The sequence below is a fragment of the Felis catus genome, chromosome A2 (assembly GCF_018350175.1).
Source record: "Felis catus isolate Fca126 chromosome A2, F.catus_Fca126_mat1.0, whole genome shotgun sequence".
Taxonomy (NCBI): Eukaryota; Metazoa; Chordata; class Mammalia; order Carnivora; family Felidae; genus Felis; species Felis catus.
In genome coordinates this window covers 135,364,522-135,384,267 of record NC_058369.1, presented here as the reverse complement: position 1 = coordinate 135,384,267, position 19,746 = coordinate 135,364,522, and the positions used below count along the sequence as shown (strand labels likewise).

At 36.8% G+C, this 19,746-nt stretch overlaps 1 protein-coding gene across 7 annotated transcripts in view; it reads right to left on the bottom strand.

Moving 5' to 3' along the window:
- The window catches only part of ST7 (suppression of tumorigenicity 7), a 250,915-nt gene that overhangs the window by 82,915 nt on the left and 148,254 nt on the right, over positions 1-19,746 (bottom strand). For 5 of the 7 annotated variants that reach the window (XM_006929305.5, XM_006929306.5, XM_045041275.1 and 2 more), the window contains exons 4-9: positions 16,062-16,116; positions 15,311-15,426; positions 13,448-13,523; positions 11,219-11,287; positions 9,153-9,307; positions 6,654-6,751 (exon numbers count right to left, since the gene is read on the bottom strand). In XM_006929305.5, coding sequence (XP_006929367.1) covers positions 6,654-6,751; positions 9,153-9,307; positions 11,219-11,287; positions 13,448-13,523; positions 15,311-15,426; positions 16,062-16,116 — 569 coding nt within the window. 7 annotated transcript variants of the gene reach the window in all.

The window sequence follows — 19,746 nt, the reverse complement described above, 5'->3', positions numbered from 1 at the left end:
CACTTTCACTGAATGAATGAATGGGGTGAATGACTAATTGGTTTAGTGTAATCTGGGCATATAGCAAGACTAAAATCAAGGCTGTAGGGTAAAAAAAGAGAGAGAGAAGATGTGGAACCAGAGAAAGAGTGGGTATGAATGGAGCCACTGAATAAAACCAGGATCGAGTCCTGGGAAGGTGAAATGCAGAAGAGCAGGAATCCAAGAGAAGAACTCATTGTAGACACAGTTAAGAAGCCGAAGCAGAAGGTCAATACCTGGGAAAGTAGGTCAGGGAGTTTGGAAAAGGGAAGCTAAATCAATCTCCCAGATGACAGGCGCTGACATGTCTAGAACTGCTCACAGGCCAGCCATATATATTGAAGGCTTTACTCAGCCGTAGATATTACTCACCACCCTGAAAAATGTGGGCCCAGCATATGAAAAATTCTGATAGTGACACTTATCTTCATGTATTTATTATGCCCCAAGTAAGACTTTCATGTAAATGATAATAGCTAATAGTAAATTAAAAACACCACTTCTAGGCAAGTTCTCATCCTCCTCAGGAACTATTTACCAGCTGCTCTTTGTATAGTGAATACACAGTACAATGCTGATTAAACGATGGTTCATCCTTACTGACACAAAAAGAGAAATCAGTAATAAATCTATTATTTGCTCTTATTAAACACCTTCCCTTTCTATGCAAATCACTAATTGCCAATAATTTACTAAATAAGTTAACTTAATCAACATTTCAGGCAAATCCAAAAAAAAAAAATCATGATAAAAAGCAAGGGTTCATGTAAAGTCTAATTCTGAAGAACAGTGAGTTACTATTTACAGCATTTGCTTCCAAGATTCACTTTTTCTTTATTTCTAAGTATAGCAAAGACGGAATCTAGAAATAGGCCAACAATTACCATAGGAACACTTCCTAGAAATGAACACGTTTCACTGTAGACTTTGTCTTTAGCTCAATGATACATCTAGTTATCTTAAGAGCTTGAAAGCAACTATGCTCGAGTGATACTTGGTTACCTGAAGGTATTAAGATACTCCTCTTCCCATGCCCCAAGTCTGCATAATGTTACTGTACTTCTTCTAACAATCAACTGAACATCTTCTAAATTTATTCATCAACCAAGTTATCCATAATAATCCATGATGATTTTAAGGGGAAAAAAATAAGAGGGATATTGATAAAAGGTAAATAATGTAATTTGTGGAATAGAAAGGCAAAAGAAAGGAACAAAACTAGAGAATTTAAGAATGAGAAAAAAAGATAAAAGGGAATAGAAATGAACTCCCAAAATATTCACTTAAAAGTTTTCCTCCTAGATTTTTTTTTTACCAATGCAATAAAAACAGATTTTCTGTTGCAGAACATTCCCTAAAATGAAATTTTAAAACAGCTTTGGAACAGCATACTAGATCTCTTTTACAGATCATTGACTTAATGAAGATTTTTCTTCATGAGCATAAGTGGGCAAAAATGCAAATCAACAGTCCTTAATGCTCCAAAGGCTTTGATTAGTCCCAGAGGTGTATATTTTCTAAAGCATGCTTTCAATAGAAGAGCTACTCTTCACAAATCATCTAAAGGGCATCCTCTTACTATTAATGCTGTTAAATTAATTCTCAAAGGTCAATTGCTCACACCGTGGGATACCTCTAATGACCTAAAAGGGATGAACAACTACAATAATTTTCTAAATAGAACTCATTTTAATCTACATTAATTTAAAAACAAATGTTACTACTTCCCCAGGAAATAAACAAGCCACAGCTTTGTTTAAAGCTCAAATTTTAGGTGGGTAGATTTTTTTCTTTGATATCCACATTTCCCAGTATGTACCCCATTTTTAGGGAGAATAAAAGTATACACAGATTACTGTACCTATATTTTGCTTTTACAGATGACTGGGTATTGTGGATTGAACAATGTCCTCCAAAAAGAAATTCTGAAGTCCTAACCCCTGACTCCTGTGAATGTTTCGGAAATCAGGTCTTTGTGGATGTAATCAAGTTAAGATGAGGTCATAAATCCAGTTCTAAATCCAACATGATTGGTGTCCTTTACAAAAAGATGGAAATTTGACTGCAAAGACATACACAGGGAGAAAGAATGTCACGTGAAGGCAGAGGCAGAGATTGGAGTGATGGCCAGCAAGAAAGAACTCTTTCCTAGAGCCTTCAGAGGGAGTATGGCCCTACCCACACCTGGATTTCAGACTTCTGGTCTCCACAACTGTAACAGAATACATTTCTGTTGTTTAAGCCACTTAGCTTGTGATACTTTCTTACAGACTGTGACATTTTAGAACTAAGAAAGCATGGTCTCCTAAAATCAAGTAAATAAAATGTTTCAAGGAAGTTGTGATGACCTGTGTCAAGAGAAAGACCAGGATATTGAAAGAGGTAGTGTTCAGAGAGAAAGAGTGAAACTAGAATGAGGGAGAATGATGTGAAGATCTGCAGAAAACTACAAAAAAGAGGGGAAACAGGTGATAAAGTCTGCGAGCATATGGTCAACTTTCAAAGGAGCTCTAGGTTTTAGGGCAGAGAGGCAGACAGTGATCTGGAAGCATGCACAAGGACCAAGGAAGACCACTGCCCCACATCAGGACTTCACATTCTCCTCTCTTTCTCATCACTCCAACCAACACCCCACCAAAACCTTCAAGTTCATTTAGTCTTCATGTCCCAGGGTATCTCTTCAGGGAATCCCATATAAGACAAACAACCTCCCAAATCAGCTTGGTCCAAGAAACTGATCAACTCTGGGGATGCCACAGAGCACTGTGCTCACAGTAGTGGAAGCTCAGACTACTAACAAGACCGAATAAATATTCAATGTCTACCCCAAAACAGATCTACTCTCTTTAGGATTCTTCAGGTCAATGGTTCTTAGTGAGGAATGATTTTGTCCCCCAGGAGATATCTAGAAACATTTTTGGTTGTCACACTGGGGAGCAACAAAGGGACAGGTTGCTACTGGTATCTGTGGGTAGAGGGCAGGGATGCTATTAAGTATCCTACAATGCATAGGCCACCCACTACAAAGACTTACATGGCCCAAAATGTCAACTGTACTGAGACTGAGAGACTCGAGTCTAGACCAAATGACCTGGGGCAAGAGGAGCTCTTGGGTTCTTTCATATGGGCAAGGAATCCCATCCATACCAGTTTATCTACAACAGTTCTGACAGGGTATGGCTACAGGGCCAAACCAAACAGTTAGCCTTATGACTTCTATTCCAAATCTACTCAAATAGGGCCAGGAAAAGCTAGGAAAAAAAAAAAATCCTTGAGGTTAACTAAATGGTAAAAGTTAAAAAGAAAAAACTGTGTCCTATATCAGATGTTAGAGAAGCAATTTTAAAATGAGAACAAGCAAAAAGGCTTTTCTTTAAATTTAAGAAAGCAGAAAATGTAACCCTTTTCATTTTGGATAAATAACACCATATAGTAAAATTCAAAAGTCAGCATGCTTTCTTAGTTCTACCCACTGCAGAGCATTCCTTCAATAAGATGTTTCCATATTCTTGACTATAAAAGGAAGCTAATTAAAGTGAGTTTTTTGAGATGATATCCTAGGAATTCAAAATAATTGATTTGTTGCTTTTTAAATGAGAAGCCAAGAATCTTCACATTAAGGAGCTTAGGTGTTCGTACCTCATCAATATTTCATTTATAGTATCAGTATTTTACTAGATCCATAATCATCCACAGTTGTCCTTCCCGGAATTCCCATTCTTTTTTTAGGCTATCTCATCAATTAACAGTTTTTCCTTCCTTTAAGGGGTTTCCAGAGAATTGTTTTGAAGTGTCTACTTTCTACATGGAAAGCATTCTGACTCTACCATTTCTATTTCCAGTTTAAAATCTGCTCTAAGAAAGTTTCAACCAACATATATGGGGTAGGATTGCTGTGTATTCGTAAGAAATTAGATCCTCCTGCCTCAGTGTTTTATCAGCAGGCTGCCTAGAATCCAGTGTGCTGTTTTATCAGAGGAACTTTTGCAGCAAGATGGTTTATGTGCATGTTGTTAAAGGAGTAAACCCTTCAGTGAGGTTCCCATTTATATATGACCCTGACCTGAGAGGAGTCAGGTCTGACCATCAACTGTTCCCACAAGGCTGAGGCCAGCTGCAGCTTTAACAAACACAGGGGTCCTCAACCTCCATCCTCCATTTGGGTGCCAGGAGTTTGTGAAGGAAAGAACACTACGAATATTTCTCTTCAAAACACATCTCCACAATGTCTGACAGTGTCCCTCACAGGACTGTTACAAGAGTAGGGCCCATATCTACTAGAGGCTCTATATACACAGTCAAAAGGTAACCGTATTGGTATTCCAATAATAAAACAGAATTCTTTAAGGAAAGTAACCCAAGAAACACATGTATACATTCAGATACACACACATATATATCTGTGTGTGTGTGTGTGTGTGTGTGTACATATGTAATAGGAAAGATTGCTTGACTTACTAACTGATTCATTCAAGAAAAAAAAAAAACATCAGAAATGTCTCAAAATGTCCATCAGGGGAATGGTCAAGCAAATTATATCATACTTGCATAATAGAGAAAAAATGGGGGAAAAATGTGAGCGTGTCTACCATGTGCCAGGTGTTTTTATATTATCTTATTTCATTCTCCCCAGTGCTCCATCAATTACCCTTTTAGGTAAGAATCACTAACCACAATCTACAGAAGACAAATGAAAAGCCCATAAAGAAAGTTGCCCTGGGTCACAGAGCTAGTGAAGAGCAAAGCTGACATTCACATCTAGGTTTTCTTACTCTCTGCCCAGCATTCATTCCACTGCATTCCAGATTTTCCCCCAAGATCTACATTTGGACTAAGTCAATAAATGGAATTGTAAATATGAAATAAAGTTAAGCAAAAGTCAAACCATAGCATGAATGTATTGGTTTCAATCATACGAAACTGTATACGCATATACTAAAACTGATGATAATCAGAATGAAACTGACAGAAAAAAATGGAATTGAAATTACCCCCCCGTTTGTTTTTCCTATGAAGTTGCTTAAGCACATAATAAAGAAAATCACCCAAATCTGCTCCTCCATACATGCCTGTTCCGGCCTACCTAAGGTTAAGAAAAGGCAATAAATTTAAAACACCCTGTTAAAGGCTGAATGTGGCTGGGCCAGTTTAAGATAAATATCCCATCCTTCATAAAATTCTCAGCTCTTTCAGAGACAAAGGGACTGGCAGAGTTTCTTCACTGTATCAAAAGATGGAATTTCTGCAAGTTAAAAAGCTTAGAGAGCAAGTTCATGTCTCTACAGAACTTTCCTTTTGTAAAAATTAGCACTTACACTGTATGACAAACATTCTTTAAATTCTCCCCTCAACCAAAAGAATTTAATCCTGGGACATCCCCTTTACAGTGGCTTTGCCCACAGAGCATCTATCACCTTGAGTCAAACAGAATTATCTTGGAACCCCCTCCTCTTGTCCTCTCCTCAGATCTGGGAGCTATACCACTGTTTAATTGAGTAGTCGGACCCAAACACAGATCTCACCTTTACATTAGGCTGTAACTTGCAGAAATAATTAGGGGTGGGCCTGGATGGAGTGCAGGCCCTGAATAACAGAGTAACTGGGAATTTGTATGAATAACTGCCCTTCCAAAGATAAACTGAGAAGTGGCTCACTAGAGGTTTACACAGTCCTGTTCCCAAACCCGAAAGCTGAGAACCAGGCAAGATGTCACTTTAATCTTGTCCCTTGGTTCTTTCATTTTTATAATGGGCAGTTACCTATGTCTCTTGATTCAGGAAGACAGTACATGCATGAAGTGTTGGCAAAGGTTTCTGATATTGTTTTTTAAAAAAATGGTTTATAAATACAATTCACATTGGTGTCAGCTTCTTTATGAAAAAGTATTTCTTAATTAAAAAAAAATGTGGAAGTAAAAGTTCCTCCACTGATTTCCCTTAAAACCACTGTTTTGATTTAAAATTACATATTAATAGTCTGTCTTGGTTCTCTCTTGTTTTAAAACTCTCACCTACTTCCTCTTTTGTTATGTTGACTACTAGTGATAAAATATCCTGATGCAAGAATCTAGGAGAATGCTTGAAATGACTACAATCAGATTAGATCATAATATTATTAAATTCGAGGGTAGCAATTAATTAGACCCATAGTTTTTCAAATCTTCCTGACTGTCCACACACACAAAAGAAGTCAGTTAGCTAAACTAACTGATCTCATTCTTGGTTTCTGGCTACAGCTCCACAGGTTTAATAATAAGCTCACCTACTGAAATTTCCTTAAGATGCCAGTCACTCTACTGAAAGCTTTGCATGTTTTATCTCACTTAATCTTCACAATAATCCTTAGTAGTAATTTTTTTTGTTATTAGTATTGTTAAAGTTCTTGTTATCTATCCCCATTTCGCAGATGAGGAAACAGGCACACAGCAGTAGACTCACTGGCCCAAGATCATTCACCTAATACACTGGGAGCCAGAGCCAACTCCCAGACTGGCTGGCTCCAGCAACCATGGGACCACCGCGACATCACTGCTGCTCTCTGCAGCCACACAGTGGCTCCTCTGGCCATTCAGGTGGCTCCTCCTTCTTTAAGTCAGGTACACTGCTACTGTTCAAACACAAATTTAAACTCACATCTCTCATCATTTTCACTGCTTCCCTCGTCCTCCCGAGTCTTCTGGCACACATTGCTAGCCTTCTTTTGATGTAGACCAAGACGTTGGTATCTCGTCCTGAAAAAGGAAATATGAAACACCAAAATTTAAAAATACAAAAGCTTTCAGCTGAGCAGCAAGAAAAAAATGCAGAGGCTCCTTTGCCATACCCTTAAAGGAAAACCTCAGAGAGAACAGAGTGCTCCTTTGGCTTTTTCTTACTGCCAGGAGCACTGACGAGTTTGCTAATAGTAAAACGCATACAGTGCAGTCAAAGCACTTAGACTTCCAAAGGTCAAATCATGTGACTGATTACCTAATCCATACTTTTGAGTTAGGATGTTAAATATTTGATAAATAAAATCATCTGCCACAAAGTGCTGGGGAAATGAGCATACCCATATTGAATGTGGTTTACAAGCAAGCATTCCATATTCTTCAGTTTGCATGCTTTTGCTGAACATGCAAAGAGGTGAATCTCAGGTTGCATCTTGATCAACTTTTTTTTTTCCTGCTTGACATTAAGTCTGGAGAAGCCTCATCTTGAACTTCTGTTTTATATTATTCTTTCCCTAATACTAGTGACATCATAATCATCTCCAGGTCCCCAAAGCAGTCTATTTTAGATGGCAATATAACACATTCCAGATATGACAATAGAGTATGTAACAATATGAAAAACTACCCTAGTGTTAGAGAAAGCATTGACAAGCTAACTAGTTACAATAATAGTCACTAAAATGGCACTAAAAAGTGCATTAACAACTTCTCATCTTAATCTTTTAATTATATGTCTTTTTGGATATGTTTCTGAACCAGTGAGAACATGCATTCATTTAATCCTCAATAAAATTACCATGTTTTAGAAAAATATGACACACCTGTTATAGATTAAGTACATGTATAATATGCAGCTATTAAAAGATGTTAAGACCGAAGTCCTAACATTTCAAGTTTTAAAACAATGAGAACAAGATGTGTGCTGAAAATCTGCCAAGTGCCTACAAATTATTTTAAAGATGTGATTATATTTTTTGGATAGATGTAGGCAACAGGTTGAAAGGATTTAATTTACAGAAAAAAAGGAATAAAGAAAATTTCTTAAGTTATATTACAGTTTATGTAATGTTATGTGTTCATTCTCATTTAGTTCAGAAAATAGACATTACTATACACATGCCTTCAAAATTCATTCTTATAAATTTTTTAAAAAGCAAGATACAGATGTGATTAGAAACTTGATTAACATATATACCTACTGCTTATAAATAAATATACTTACTGAATACAAAAAAAAAAACCTGTGTATTATTGTGTTGTGTGGACATACTCATGTATACGCACAAAAACCAAAGATCTCGCTGTAACTTAGTTATAAAGACTAATGCACTCAGCCTCTGTGTCAAATATAAGTTTAGCACTAAAATTTAATTTTATAATCTCAAATATGAAGGCAATGCAATCCTACTCCCCAAAATGCAGGAGGGAGAAACTCCACCTTAATGAAACAACCTGAAGTCTGAATGGACAATGAAAGGATTGCTACATTTCTACTTAAACAACCAACAAACTGACAAGTCAAGTGGCTCAAGGAATTCCAGAAATAATTTTGTTGTCTTGTTTTTTATACCATCCCCCCAAAATATCACTGACCCTCTGTTTAGTGCACTAAAGTAAAAGGTCTCATTTTAAAGAGTTATCTTAAACAAAAGCAGCCACTATTTTTAATATAAGAAAGAGAAATAATTCTGAACCCATGGCTTTTTCTGTCTGCAAGCCAATACCAAAGGGCTAAATGCTGAGATAATCACCAATAACGGTGATACTCTTAGTTGTCCTATTTCAACCCATGCTGTAGAAGACTCCTAAGAGAAAACCTTTGATTACGTTAACATGAATTTAAGTCCTGTTTCCCAACTAGAACTTAAGTTATGGGGCAGAGAAACAACTAATAAACAGAGAAATACATAAGAATTCTTGGGAGAAAGTTATCATTAAAGGTTATTACCATTTATTTCTGGAGTTAAGAATCTCAAGAGCAGGAAAGAGAATCTGAACATTAAGTGAACAGCAATAAAGCTATAATTATGTACTGTGCTCTTATGGAAAGGAAAAAAATTATTAAGAAGAAAGGCAAAGGGGCACCTGGGTGGCTCAGTCGGTTAAGCGTCCAACTTCAGCTCAGGTCATGATCTCACAGTTTGTGGGTTCTGAGCCCCGCATCAGGCTCTGTGCCGACAGCTTAGAGCCGGGAGCCTGCTTCGGATTCAGTGTCTCCCTCTCTCTCTGCCCCTCTCTTGCTCATGCTCTGTCTCAAAACTAAATTAACATTAAAAAAAATTTTTTTAAAGAAGGCAAAAATTAATATTTATTCTCATCTATGAGAATCCTGTTTTGAACTGGCCTGAAAGTTTGTTCCGATTAATCGTTACAGTTACAGTTCTGATCTCCCATCACGTTAACCTGGAGAAAACCTTACTATGTTGGGCTTCATACTGGGATCCGTGATGCTGTAGCTGCTGAGAACGCCGGTAACAGCCATCTCCAGCCTTCAGGGCCTGCTTAAACAGCTTTTCTGCTTCAGCAATGGTTGTTGCTTCCTCTTCAGCCAAGAGAATATAAGCAGTTGCACACCTGTCCATTCAGATAATAGCCACCATCAATTACAAATCCAAGGACACTGGAATAGCTGTAGGAGTACATGCAGAAGGGCAAGGAGTTATGCCAAAAACATGCAGAGTGGCCAACTGGTTCATGCACCCCTGGTCTGTAGTTGTTGACACAAAATAATGGCACAAAAGAAATGTCTGTATTTTAGCTTGAAAGGTAGGATGTGTAGTGTTAGGAGCTTGGGGCTCACGTATGGACTCTGCCCCTTATTAGTATGTCACTTTGGGCAAGTTATTACTCTGCCTCCCTGATGGAGAACAACATGGAATCTACTTGTTCACACTGTTGTTGTGAAGGTTAAGTAAGGTGATGCATGTAAAGTGCTCAGTACAGTAGCCAGCATGTGGTACATAATCAACGTCAACTGACAGTGGCAATGATACTAGCTATTGTGAAATATCTCCTTTCAGCTCTCAAAGTTAGAGATCCTATATATAAGTTTACTGCTATTTACTAAACACTGATTCTCTTTAATATAAGGGTTTCTTCAGAATGAGAAATTCATTAAATCAGATAAATTACTGATTAAGACAACAGCGCTTCAACATCTCATTACAGTTAGCACTGATGTTCTGCCAGAGCACACTGGAAGAACCTACAGGTAGTGTTGTTTCTGAAGAGCTCAAAATCTGAGTCAGCCTCAGTAGTGAACAAGAGTTAAATCTCACGCCTTTAGCAATAATAGCTACCACCTGTTGCTTAGTATACATTAAGCACTGTACCAGGCACTTAACATATATCGTCTCATTTAATCCTTTCAACAACCTCTAAGCTAGGAAGCCAGAAAGGATAAGCAGTTAACTAACAAACACGGGAACTCTTGGAAATTTAAACCTTCCCAATCATGTAAGAACAACCCAGCTGCCAAAGAAAGGGAATGTAATTAGGAAATGGTGACGCCAGAGCAGACCGTACAGGTCTCAATCTGCACTGATCCCTTTGTTTTCCTTCTTCTCCACTGCCCCTCTTGTGGTCATTTCCCTACTTATCAGAACCTCCATCAGACCACAGGAGAGAAAATAAACAGAAAGTGAAACCAAATGTTGCTTTTACCATTCATAAACTGCAACAGCCAGCTAGGAAAAGGAGGCTGAACTTACAGCTAATGGGAGGTTTGGGGTTACTGGTTAATCTTAGCCTTGAGGAGGGGTCTTATAAATTCTTTAGCCAATCCCTTTAATTTCATGCAGGACTAATCAATGGGGCTTTAGGCAGAATGTGGTGTACGAGGGAGAAACATGCCCAGAAAAATGCTGTAAAAACCAATTACTATGGAGGGCAGCCGATACATGACTTGGAAAGAACAATAATGATCCTGAAACTGCCCAGTGATTCACTACAGAAAATAACGGGGATAGGGGGATAGGCATCGGGAAGCAACACTTAAGGCTTCTTCAGATGCTGACATATAAATATGGGTCAAGGGTAATGAAGTGAAAACTGAGATTATAATACTGAGTGGTAGATATAGTATCAGAGGAGTTAGCTCTAAGGTTATAGTTGGTGGGCTGGGAATTCAAGATAGGTTGGGGCAAGTTGCTTGCTTTATATACATTTCAAATAGTATTCTTAGGAGAGGCAGAGTAGCACTACTAGCCAAGAAAACATGTATCTATGTGGAAAGTCATGAGTCTGGGGTAGAAACATGCTAAGAGCTTGTGAGTGAAGGAGAAAGAGCAATAGAAGTGCTAATGGTTGGGGAGTACAGAACGACTGCTCAGCTCAATGGAAGATATCGATGATGCATCCTTGTCACAACACAATACACATACAGAAGCAAGAAAGTATGGTGATGGGGGTGTCAACCATCCAGATATCTGCTAGAAGAAGTCTCGTTTGGTTAGAAGTAGGGCACCCGACAGGTTCTTGACTTACTTTGGTAACAATTTTATCTCCCAGATGGTAGAGGAAGCAATTAGGGGAACTTCAACTCTGGACCTAATTCTGACCAAGAAGAAAAAAATAGTTGGTGAAATGAAAATTGATAGGAACATTCAGAGAGAGTTACTATGTCATTTTGGAGTTCACGGGTAATCAAAGAGGGTAAGGTGGACTTCAAAAACTTCAAAGAAAAGAGATATGATTCAATGGCATGAGACTCCGAAGGAAAAAAAATGGTTTAAGAGGGTTGGGCAGCTTCCAAATGTCCACCTGTAACCGTAGTCACAAATGAACCTCTCAGGAAGAAAAGAGAGGTGACAATTAAGTAATCAATATGGCTGCACAGAGATCTCTCACAAGGTCAGATGTTTAAAGGACATGTAAAAAAAGATGGAAAGAGGGCATGTAATGAAGGACTACAAGAGAGTGGAATGAAATTATAAGAATAATGTCAGGAGAGCTAAAACTCCAAAAATTACCTGAAGCTTGCAAAGCAAAATAAAGACAAAACAAAATGCTAAAGACAACCATCTATTCCCTGTTTTAAAATTATGTTTAAAACCCTATTACCACCCCCATTTCTCTAAAACCATCGCAAAAATAAATAAGCAAAAAAGACAAACAACACAACAACCACATCAAAACAAGAAAAGTTTATAGTTAGTAGCAGCAGATAATAAAGAGAATGCAAAACTCTCTGACTTCTATTTTGTTCCTGGCTTCTCCATCAAGGAGCATGATTGTCAGGCTGAAAAGGGGAGAAGAAATTAAACTCTCATGGGGGTAAAAAAGACGTAAGATAGCAAATAACTGATCAATTCTACGTGAATTACTGTACTGGGATGGGTAAATCCCAGGAAGCCAACAGACCCTGTAGTCAGGCCATGGAAGTGCTCTCTGTGAATAGTTAAGGAATCACAAAGAATGGACAGGTGCTAGAAGATGAGATGACAAATGTAGTAAAAATGTTCAAAAGGGGAAGAAGGCAGACTTCCCAAACTACAGAACAGTGATTTGGAAAGAGATTCTAATGGATTATTAAAGGGATGGTCTCCAAGCATTTTTAAAAGAAAGTGGTGAACACTTAAATCCGCTAAGAACAACTAAATCAGGTTGTGCTATCTTAATTTACTTTAAAGGATTTACTATACATTAAAGATTCATAGCTACAACTGGTACTTTTAAGATCAAAATGCAGAAATGTGAGCTGAATCACAGTGTTAACTGGGTGGCCTAGTTAATTGGTTGACTGATACCAAAGGATGACGACTCACGAAGACATGAACCTGAAGGACAGTTTCTATATGCCATGTCACAAGGTTCCACCCCTGAGCCTGACATTTCTATCAGAAACATGGATGACACACAGAAGGCAGGCATATCAAATTTGTAGATGACAAGAAACTGGAAAATAAATATGTTGTATGGCAGAATCAGAAACCAAACAGATCAACAGGTTACAATGGCAGGATTTCCAATTCTCAAGTGAATCTTTTTTCTAAGACCTCCAAAGAAGAATCTCTAACTTTCTTCAAAAAAAATCATAAAATAGTTTAACAATGACCACTTGGCAGGGAGAATGTCGAGGTGATTCAAGCACCAGATGGGTGGTTGAGCTAAATGACCTTTAAGGTCTCTGCCAACCCTGAGATTTTATGACTTCAATTTTAAGAATCTTTCTCATTTTCTAAGATCTCCAGAATATTTCCCAGCCTTCCTTGGTAACCCACAGAATGTTTAACAACACTAATGACAGCATTTCCTCTTATCTTTGTCTTGATCCTGAAATACTTCAAAAGTGTAATTTTTTCACCTTATGTTTTTGTTATCTTTTCCCCACAAGCAGAAGATCTACCTAAAAAATGTGATGGCACAGATGAGCATTCTACATTTGAAAAATTTTCCCCATGTTATAGTTATGTAAAGAACTGTTTTTATTTTATGTCTTTGCAATATCCCACAGATAGTCCTTGAAGGGCTAAATAGCCCTTGGAAGCTATTTAAGTTAGGGTCATAGCAAAGCCACTGAATTGCTCTCTAAAATGACTAAGACCACCATCACATGGATGTCCTTCGCAAAAAAAAATTTTTTTTACAAATTAATAACCCCTAAAAGTTCCTCAAGTTCAAATGCATAATTTAAGTATACCATTAATGAAAACTGAATACATTCAGCAAAGGATGAGATTTCCTTTTTAAAAGCAAGATTTGTCCCCCACTTACTCATTTATCTCTAAGGCTTCATGAGCTGCAGAAATCCTAGCTTGGGGGTTTCTCTCTCTCCAGGCTTTCTGCATTACTGTTTTACAAAAAGAGGAAAAAAGCATGTCCATCAATATACATAATTAGAAGACTCACCACAGGACAATAGTTAAATTAATAGCTTTCAGCTTGAATACAAGAGAATATTTCACTTACTAAGGAGGTGAGCCCAAATCTCCAAAATCACACAAATACACTCTAATGTGCTATTCCATTGTCCTTCCTTCGATGATAGCAAACCTTTCTTGTACTCTTAATACTACAGGTCTAAATCTTATAGATTAACCCATGGTCTATAATCTCAGAGGTTTAATCTTGATTAAGATTTCTTTTTTTTTACTGAAGTATTAGTTGACACGCAATGTTACAGTAGTTTCAAGTGGATAACAATGATTTGCCAAGTCTACACGTTATGCTATGCTCACCACACTGGTTAAGGTTCCTTAATCAAGAAAGGAAAAGACATTCTAAAAGAGATTTAATATTTCTTTTGTTCATTAATGTCATTTGTCGTTAAGAAACATATTTTACACATTTTTATATGAGATTGTTACTAATCTCTTCCTTCTACTTAGGCACAACATAAGTTCTATTGTTCATTTTCCCAAACACTATAGGCTCTGGGTATTAGGACTTCGTAAAACCATATGAAGAATTATGAGTTGGATCAGAAAAAAAAGTGGTTTGGTCTTTTGCTTAATATGTGTATCTGTTCCCAAAGTTTGCTGCAAACACGGTTTCTAGATACCAGAGCAGTTTGTGTATATACTGTGCAAAGCTCAATGCCTGGTATATTTATTGGACTATGATATTCTACCACGATAAACAGTACCTTTTTAAATTTTTTTTTCAACGTTTTTTATTTATTTTGGGACAGACAGAGACAGAGCATGAACGGGGGAGGGGGAGAGAGAGAGGGAGACACAGAATCGGAAACAGGCTCCAGGCTCCGAGCCATCAGCCCAGAGCCCCACGCGGGGCTCGAACTCACGGATCGTGAGATCGTGACCTGGCTGAAGTCGGACGCTTAACTGACTGCGCCACCCAGGCGCCCCAAAACAGTACCTTTTTAAAAAGAGCAACACTCTCCATACTTGTTTTATCAATATGTATCTTTGAAGTTAGCTTTTCAGGTGCATGTACACATTCCTCTTTTTAAAGATTTTTTTTTCACCTATTTAAGTTTGGCAATATAAAAAATGTCAGTAGGATTATTTAGATCTCAAATCAAGTGAAATGCATGCCAAACAAAGCCCTTTCCAGGTTGATAAACAAATATGGATTCCAATAGCTAAGGCCATGACCCCATTCACTGCTAGTGAACCTATAAATAGGCATACAAATCACTACAATATATTCATTTATCATTTGGATTCACTAAATCTTAATTTCTAACTACAATATCATCGAAGAGACATGACCCTTCATTCTACCTCAATCAAGTATTTAATTAGCTTCGTATAAGATTTATGGGCACTGAAGAGAGCATTTAGGGATGAGCACTGGGTGTTGCATGGAAACCAATCTGACAATAAATTATATTTAATATTTAAAAAATAAAAAAAGAAATATGTAAATCCAATGTTACTATATATTTTTTAAATAGTATTTTAAATCATAACAAGAAGACTCATTTCTACATTGATACTTCATCATGATAAATCCTTTAATTAAGTACCAGAATTCTGGGTTCTGCCAGCCAATCTCCAATTTAATAATTTATTCACTGGGAGGGGGTGTAGAGCAGATATTCTAAAAGCAATAACCTGAGTACTTAAATCAAAAGCCCTCCCACTCAGCAACTATCTAAAGGAGTGTCCATACTTGCATCTGCAGGACGCAGGTGGTCTGAGTCACAAGTAAAGAACGTCTGGTGGTCCTGGGCAGAGAGATTCATGTCATAGTAAGTCAGAGGCTCTCGTCCTGTCACCCAAGTGTACCTGGTAAAGGGGAAATAGATGGTCAGACACTTGGAAAGCAAGACCTACAAAATATTAAGCTGCATAGGAAACTGAATATAAAACATTAACTGGGTACAAAACAGTTTTGCCAATGAATGAAAAAAAGTTTTTTTAATCATCCTGTTCTCTCTTTAGGAGGTCTATCAGCAGGAAACAAGTAAACATTTTCCCCTATATTTTTCTCTAAAAATTTTACTAGCACTAGCTAATGAAAACTTTCCCTCATTACTCTTATGAATAGGCATTTCCCAAAAGCCATGAAAATTCTGATATGCCTAATTACTTTGCAAAATTAAATTCCAACAAAATTTCTATGACATCTTTATAACCATGCTCTAGGTAAGCTTCAAAATATTTTGATTGTATAATGCATAATGAAAATAATAAGTGTAATAGAAAATTTCTAAAAACTACACATTTTTGTACATCATCCCAATTCTAATCCCCAAATAACTATAAAACAGAAAAATCAAAACATTTGAGGATTGTATCAAAAAATAGAAGCACTACACAGACTGTTACAATGACCCCTAAATGAACCAGCAAAAACATTTGCTGCTGTCTTTACTCTCTGAACTAGACCCATTTGTTTCCCAAGCTGTCAAAACACTTACCGATTATATTCAGCGCCCCTAAATAAATTTAGTGGATTTCGCCATACTTTGCATTCTGCAACAAAGAGAAATATGAAAATGTTACACAGAGTCCAGACACACTACAAGCTAATTAATTTAGCAAAACACCCTTCCTGGCCATTTGATAAGATAATTTTATTCTCCATCCTCTACATGGGAAGCAACATGGAAAAACTCTGAGTGGTTGATCAGGAAACAAAGCTCAGGAACCAGGACTTTGGAAAAGTTCTCCCTAATCTCTCTGGGCCAAAGTTTCCTCATTTGCTAAATCAAGGTATATGCCAACATCAGCTAGTTCATAACTTCAATAGTCATTTCACAAGGTCTACACAGATTCTATAAATTTACTTCTGAAATTACAGGTACAAGGTATACTTGTAAGCTAAACTTAAGCTCTAGAGTATAATATGGAGTTATTTAATTAGGGTCTATGTTAAAACTGATTTTGTGACAAAGCACCAGATTACTTTTTACACTGTCATAAAACAGAGATAAGAAAACGAATAAGGTTATTATTTTAGAGAGAAATGCTATGAAAATAGTTTTAAAGCAATAACACTGTTTACTTATACAGATACATGGATTAATCATTATAGTAATATTAGAATTCTAGCATATACTAATAGATTATACATCTTTCTTCCACAAAAACCACAGAAATTTAGAACCACAGGACTTGGTTCAATCATTAGTTTTTAAGACTGTCTTATAAGTGTGTGACTAATAAGCTATAATTCTTTTTAAACAGCCTATGATTAAGACTTTCTACTGATTCAGAATACTACATTTCTTTGAGTGAATAATGTTTTATTAGAAAATAAAATAAGTTAAGAGTACTTAAAACATCTCTGTGTGCGTAATCGGCCAAAAAACACACCCAAAGACATGGACACACAAAAGTGAGCAATTATTGCAGAAATCAAAAGAGCATTAAAGGGTGATTCATTAAGATTCTATCCTCATGCCTGTTATATGCAACATCCATCCTTCCACACCCACTCACTCATCCATCTATCCATCCATCCATCCAATGAGCATTGAGCACTCAATGGGGAAAGCAAACAAGTAAACCATCTATTACAATACAGCATGAAAATGAAGAAGATAAAACACTATAGCAACACTGTGTCTAATCTCAATATATTTTTGTTAAAATAGTGAATGAAGGGTGTACACATAACAGGAAGATATGTTTTTATTTAAAGAAGATAAATATATCTTTAAATTAGGGCTGGAGCCCGCCTAAAATTTGCACAATGTTTATAAACTATAGCCCTAAATTTTCTGACACTTAGCTTAACTCACCATTTAGGAAATGATCTTTGTTCAATTAATTCAGCATCTTTGAATTTTGTTCCTGAGAAACTGAAATTCTGTAGCTGCCACTTCATATGGCACTAACTAGAAAATTATGCTTTTCTTAAATAATTACTTTTCTTACAGATGTAAAGACCCTGGGAGGGGTCACTAATGAACTCCAGATTATGGCTCAAATCACAGAATCACACCGGTGAGCCAAACAACCATGATACGATCTCTGCCCTTAGGGCTATTTTAACTTTTAGGTCCTCATCACTCCCACCCTTTCCTCAAGGGATGTCTTTCAAGATCCAAAGCGGTCCAATTAAAGCTTCAAGAATATTGCAAGGTTTGTATTTAGCATATAACAAACATGTACACAGATAGTACAGAGGTTGCCCATGGTGACATTTTTTGCAATAAAACAGGAACATTTGGGGAGATGCCTCTCCCCCACTGAATTTCATCTGAAATATTAGTAAAAAGGTTACAGGCAAATAATTGTTCTCCACTGAATACATTATTATATTGGCATTGTTCAAATACTCATTTGAAAAATTTTAAACCAAAATACCTTCAGTTAAAATTTCAACACTATTATATATTGGATACAAATGAAATTATTTCTAAATAAAAATAACTGCAAAGAGACATGGTGTATGTACCTAAAGTATTTTTGAGCAAAACTAAAGATGCAATCTTCGTTTAGGAAGTGCCACAATATAGCCAGCAGGGGGTGCTACAAACATTTTGAAATGTTTTTATGGATTCTATTCCAGAATTGAACTTCTTAAAGAGTCACTGTTGACATTAAGTGTCATACATACGGTCTATTGTTTCTTCAAGTATCCCTGAAACTTAGAAATGAGGATCTAAGTAACTAACAGATGTAAAATATTTCGAGAAAAAATATGTGATACAGAACTACCTAAGAAATGTATTCATTAGTTATATCCTTCATTAGCTATGTCTCCTTCAAATTGGTGCAAAACAGGTATAATTTTTTAAAGAAATATGCGATCTAGAGGTCAAATACGAACAGATGTCAAAGTTTTACCTGGAATTAGGTCATAGCTATGTTAATTTCTTCTTCGCTACTCTGTTTTATAATCTTATCACTACTACAAAAACTCTCTCAGCCTAGAATCACTATAGAGCACATACCCCATAAATATCAGACTGCTTGATGGTTTCGTGATACCGACAAAAGTTGCAAATGCCAACTGTATTAGAATGTGAAGATTTAAGTCAAGAGTTAAACTCAGATATCCAGAGGATAAAGGTTTTTCCACATGAGGTCCTGTTTCTTATCTTATTCATGTCTTTGGGAAATAAATTCTTTATTTAAATCAGAATTAAAATTTTACCTCCAAAAGGAATGTTGCATTCTCCATTAATATCAACAATTTCAGTGCCCTTTAGAAGCCCTAGAAGTTGACAGAGACCCCATCAAGGACTTGCTGATATTACTAGCTCAATTAAAAATATGCCTCAGTACAATAAACATACTCCCTATGGTTCCATCTGTAGCAGTACAGAAGAGTCTCTATCCACAAATGCAGACAGAAATGTTCAGACCTCAGCATGCATGCAAGAATGCAGTTCAGGAGGAAGAGAAGCAATATATATTGGAATAGTACTTGTTTAATTCCCAAGTCTGCACAATAGATTCTCCCCCCCCCCCACCTTTGTGATAATGGGATGGTTATGTAAGTTTTTATGTGGGAGACAAAGAACACAGAAAGTAATGCTTACTGCCATCAAGGACTTCTAAAATCAAGCTGCAATCTTTTCTTCAGTCTTCCTTCTCACAATTCCCTACTAAAACTTTCCATCTCAGTGATCGTTATTTCATGCCTTTTGTACTCAGTTACCCCCTGTAGAGTGCTCACCCCATCACTCAAAGGACTGTGTGGTTTAAACATAAATAGAATGGCTATGATGCACTAGTCCCTTTGCCAGGTCCTTGGTTACAGAACAAGAGGAGCTTATGGCCTTGGGAGAAAAATAAAAAGGGCATACAGCTGAAGAAGCTCTACAGAAAGAACAATGTACTGACAGAACCACAGACTTTCCCTCTGTCACAGTCCTCAAAGAAAAAGAGAACTTAATTCTCAGAAAAACCAAGAGGCTCTGAAGTCATGGGGCTTTTATTCACATGGAAGAAAATATTACTCTACATCCAACTTATTTAACTCTGAAAATCTTTATTTTCTAAAAGTTAAAAAAAAAAAGATATAGAATCCCCACTCCCAAGGCCTTCAAATATATAAATTATTAATTCATAGCCTAGGAAAATTTATTATACTAAAAACTTACCACCTCTTCCCAGAATCTAAAATCTAATGATGGTAATATTATTATT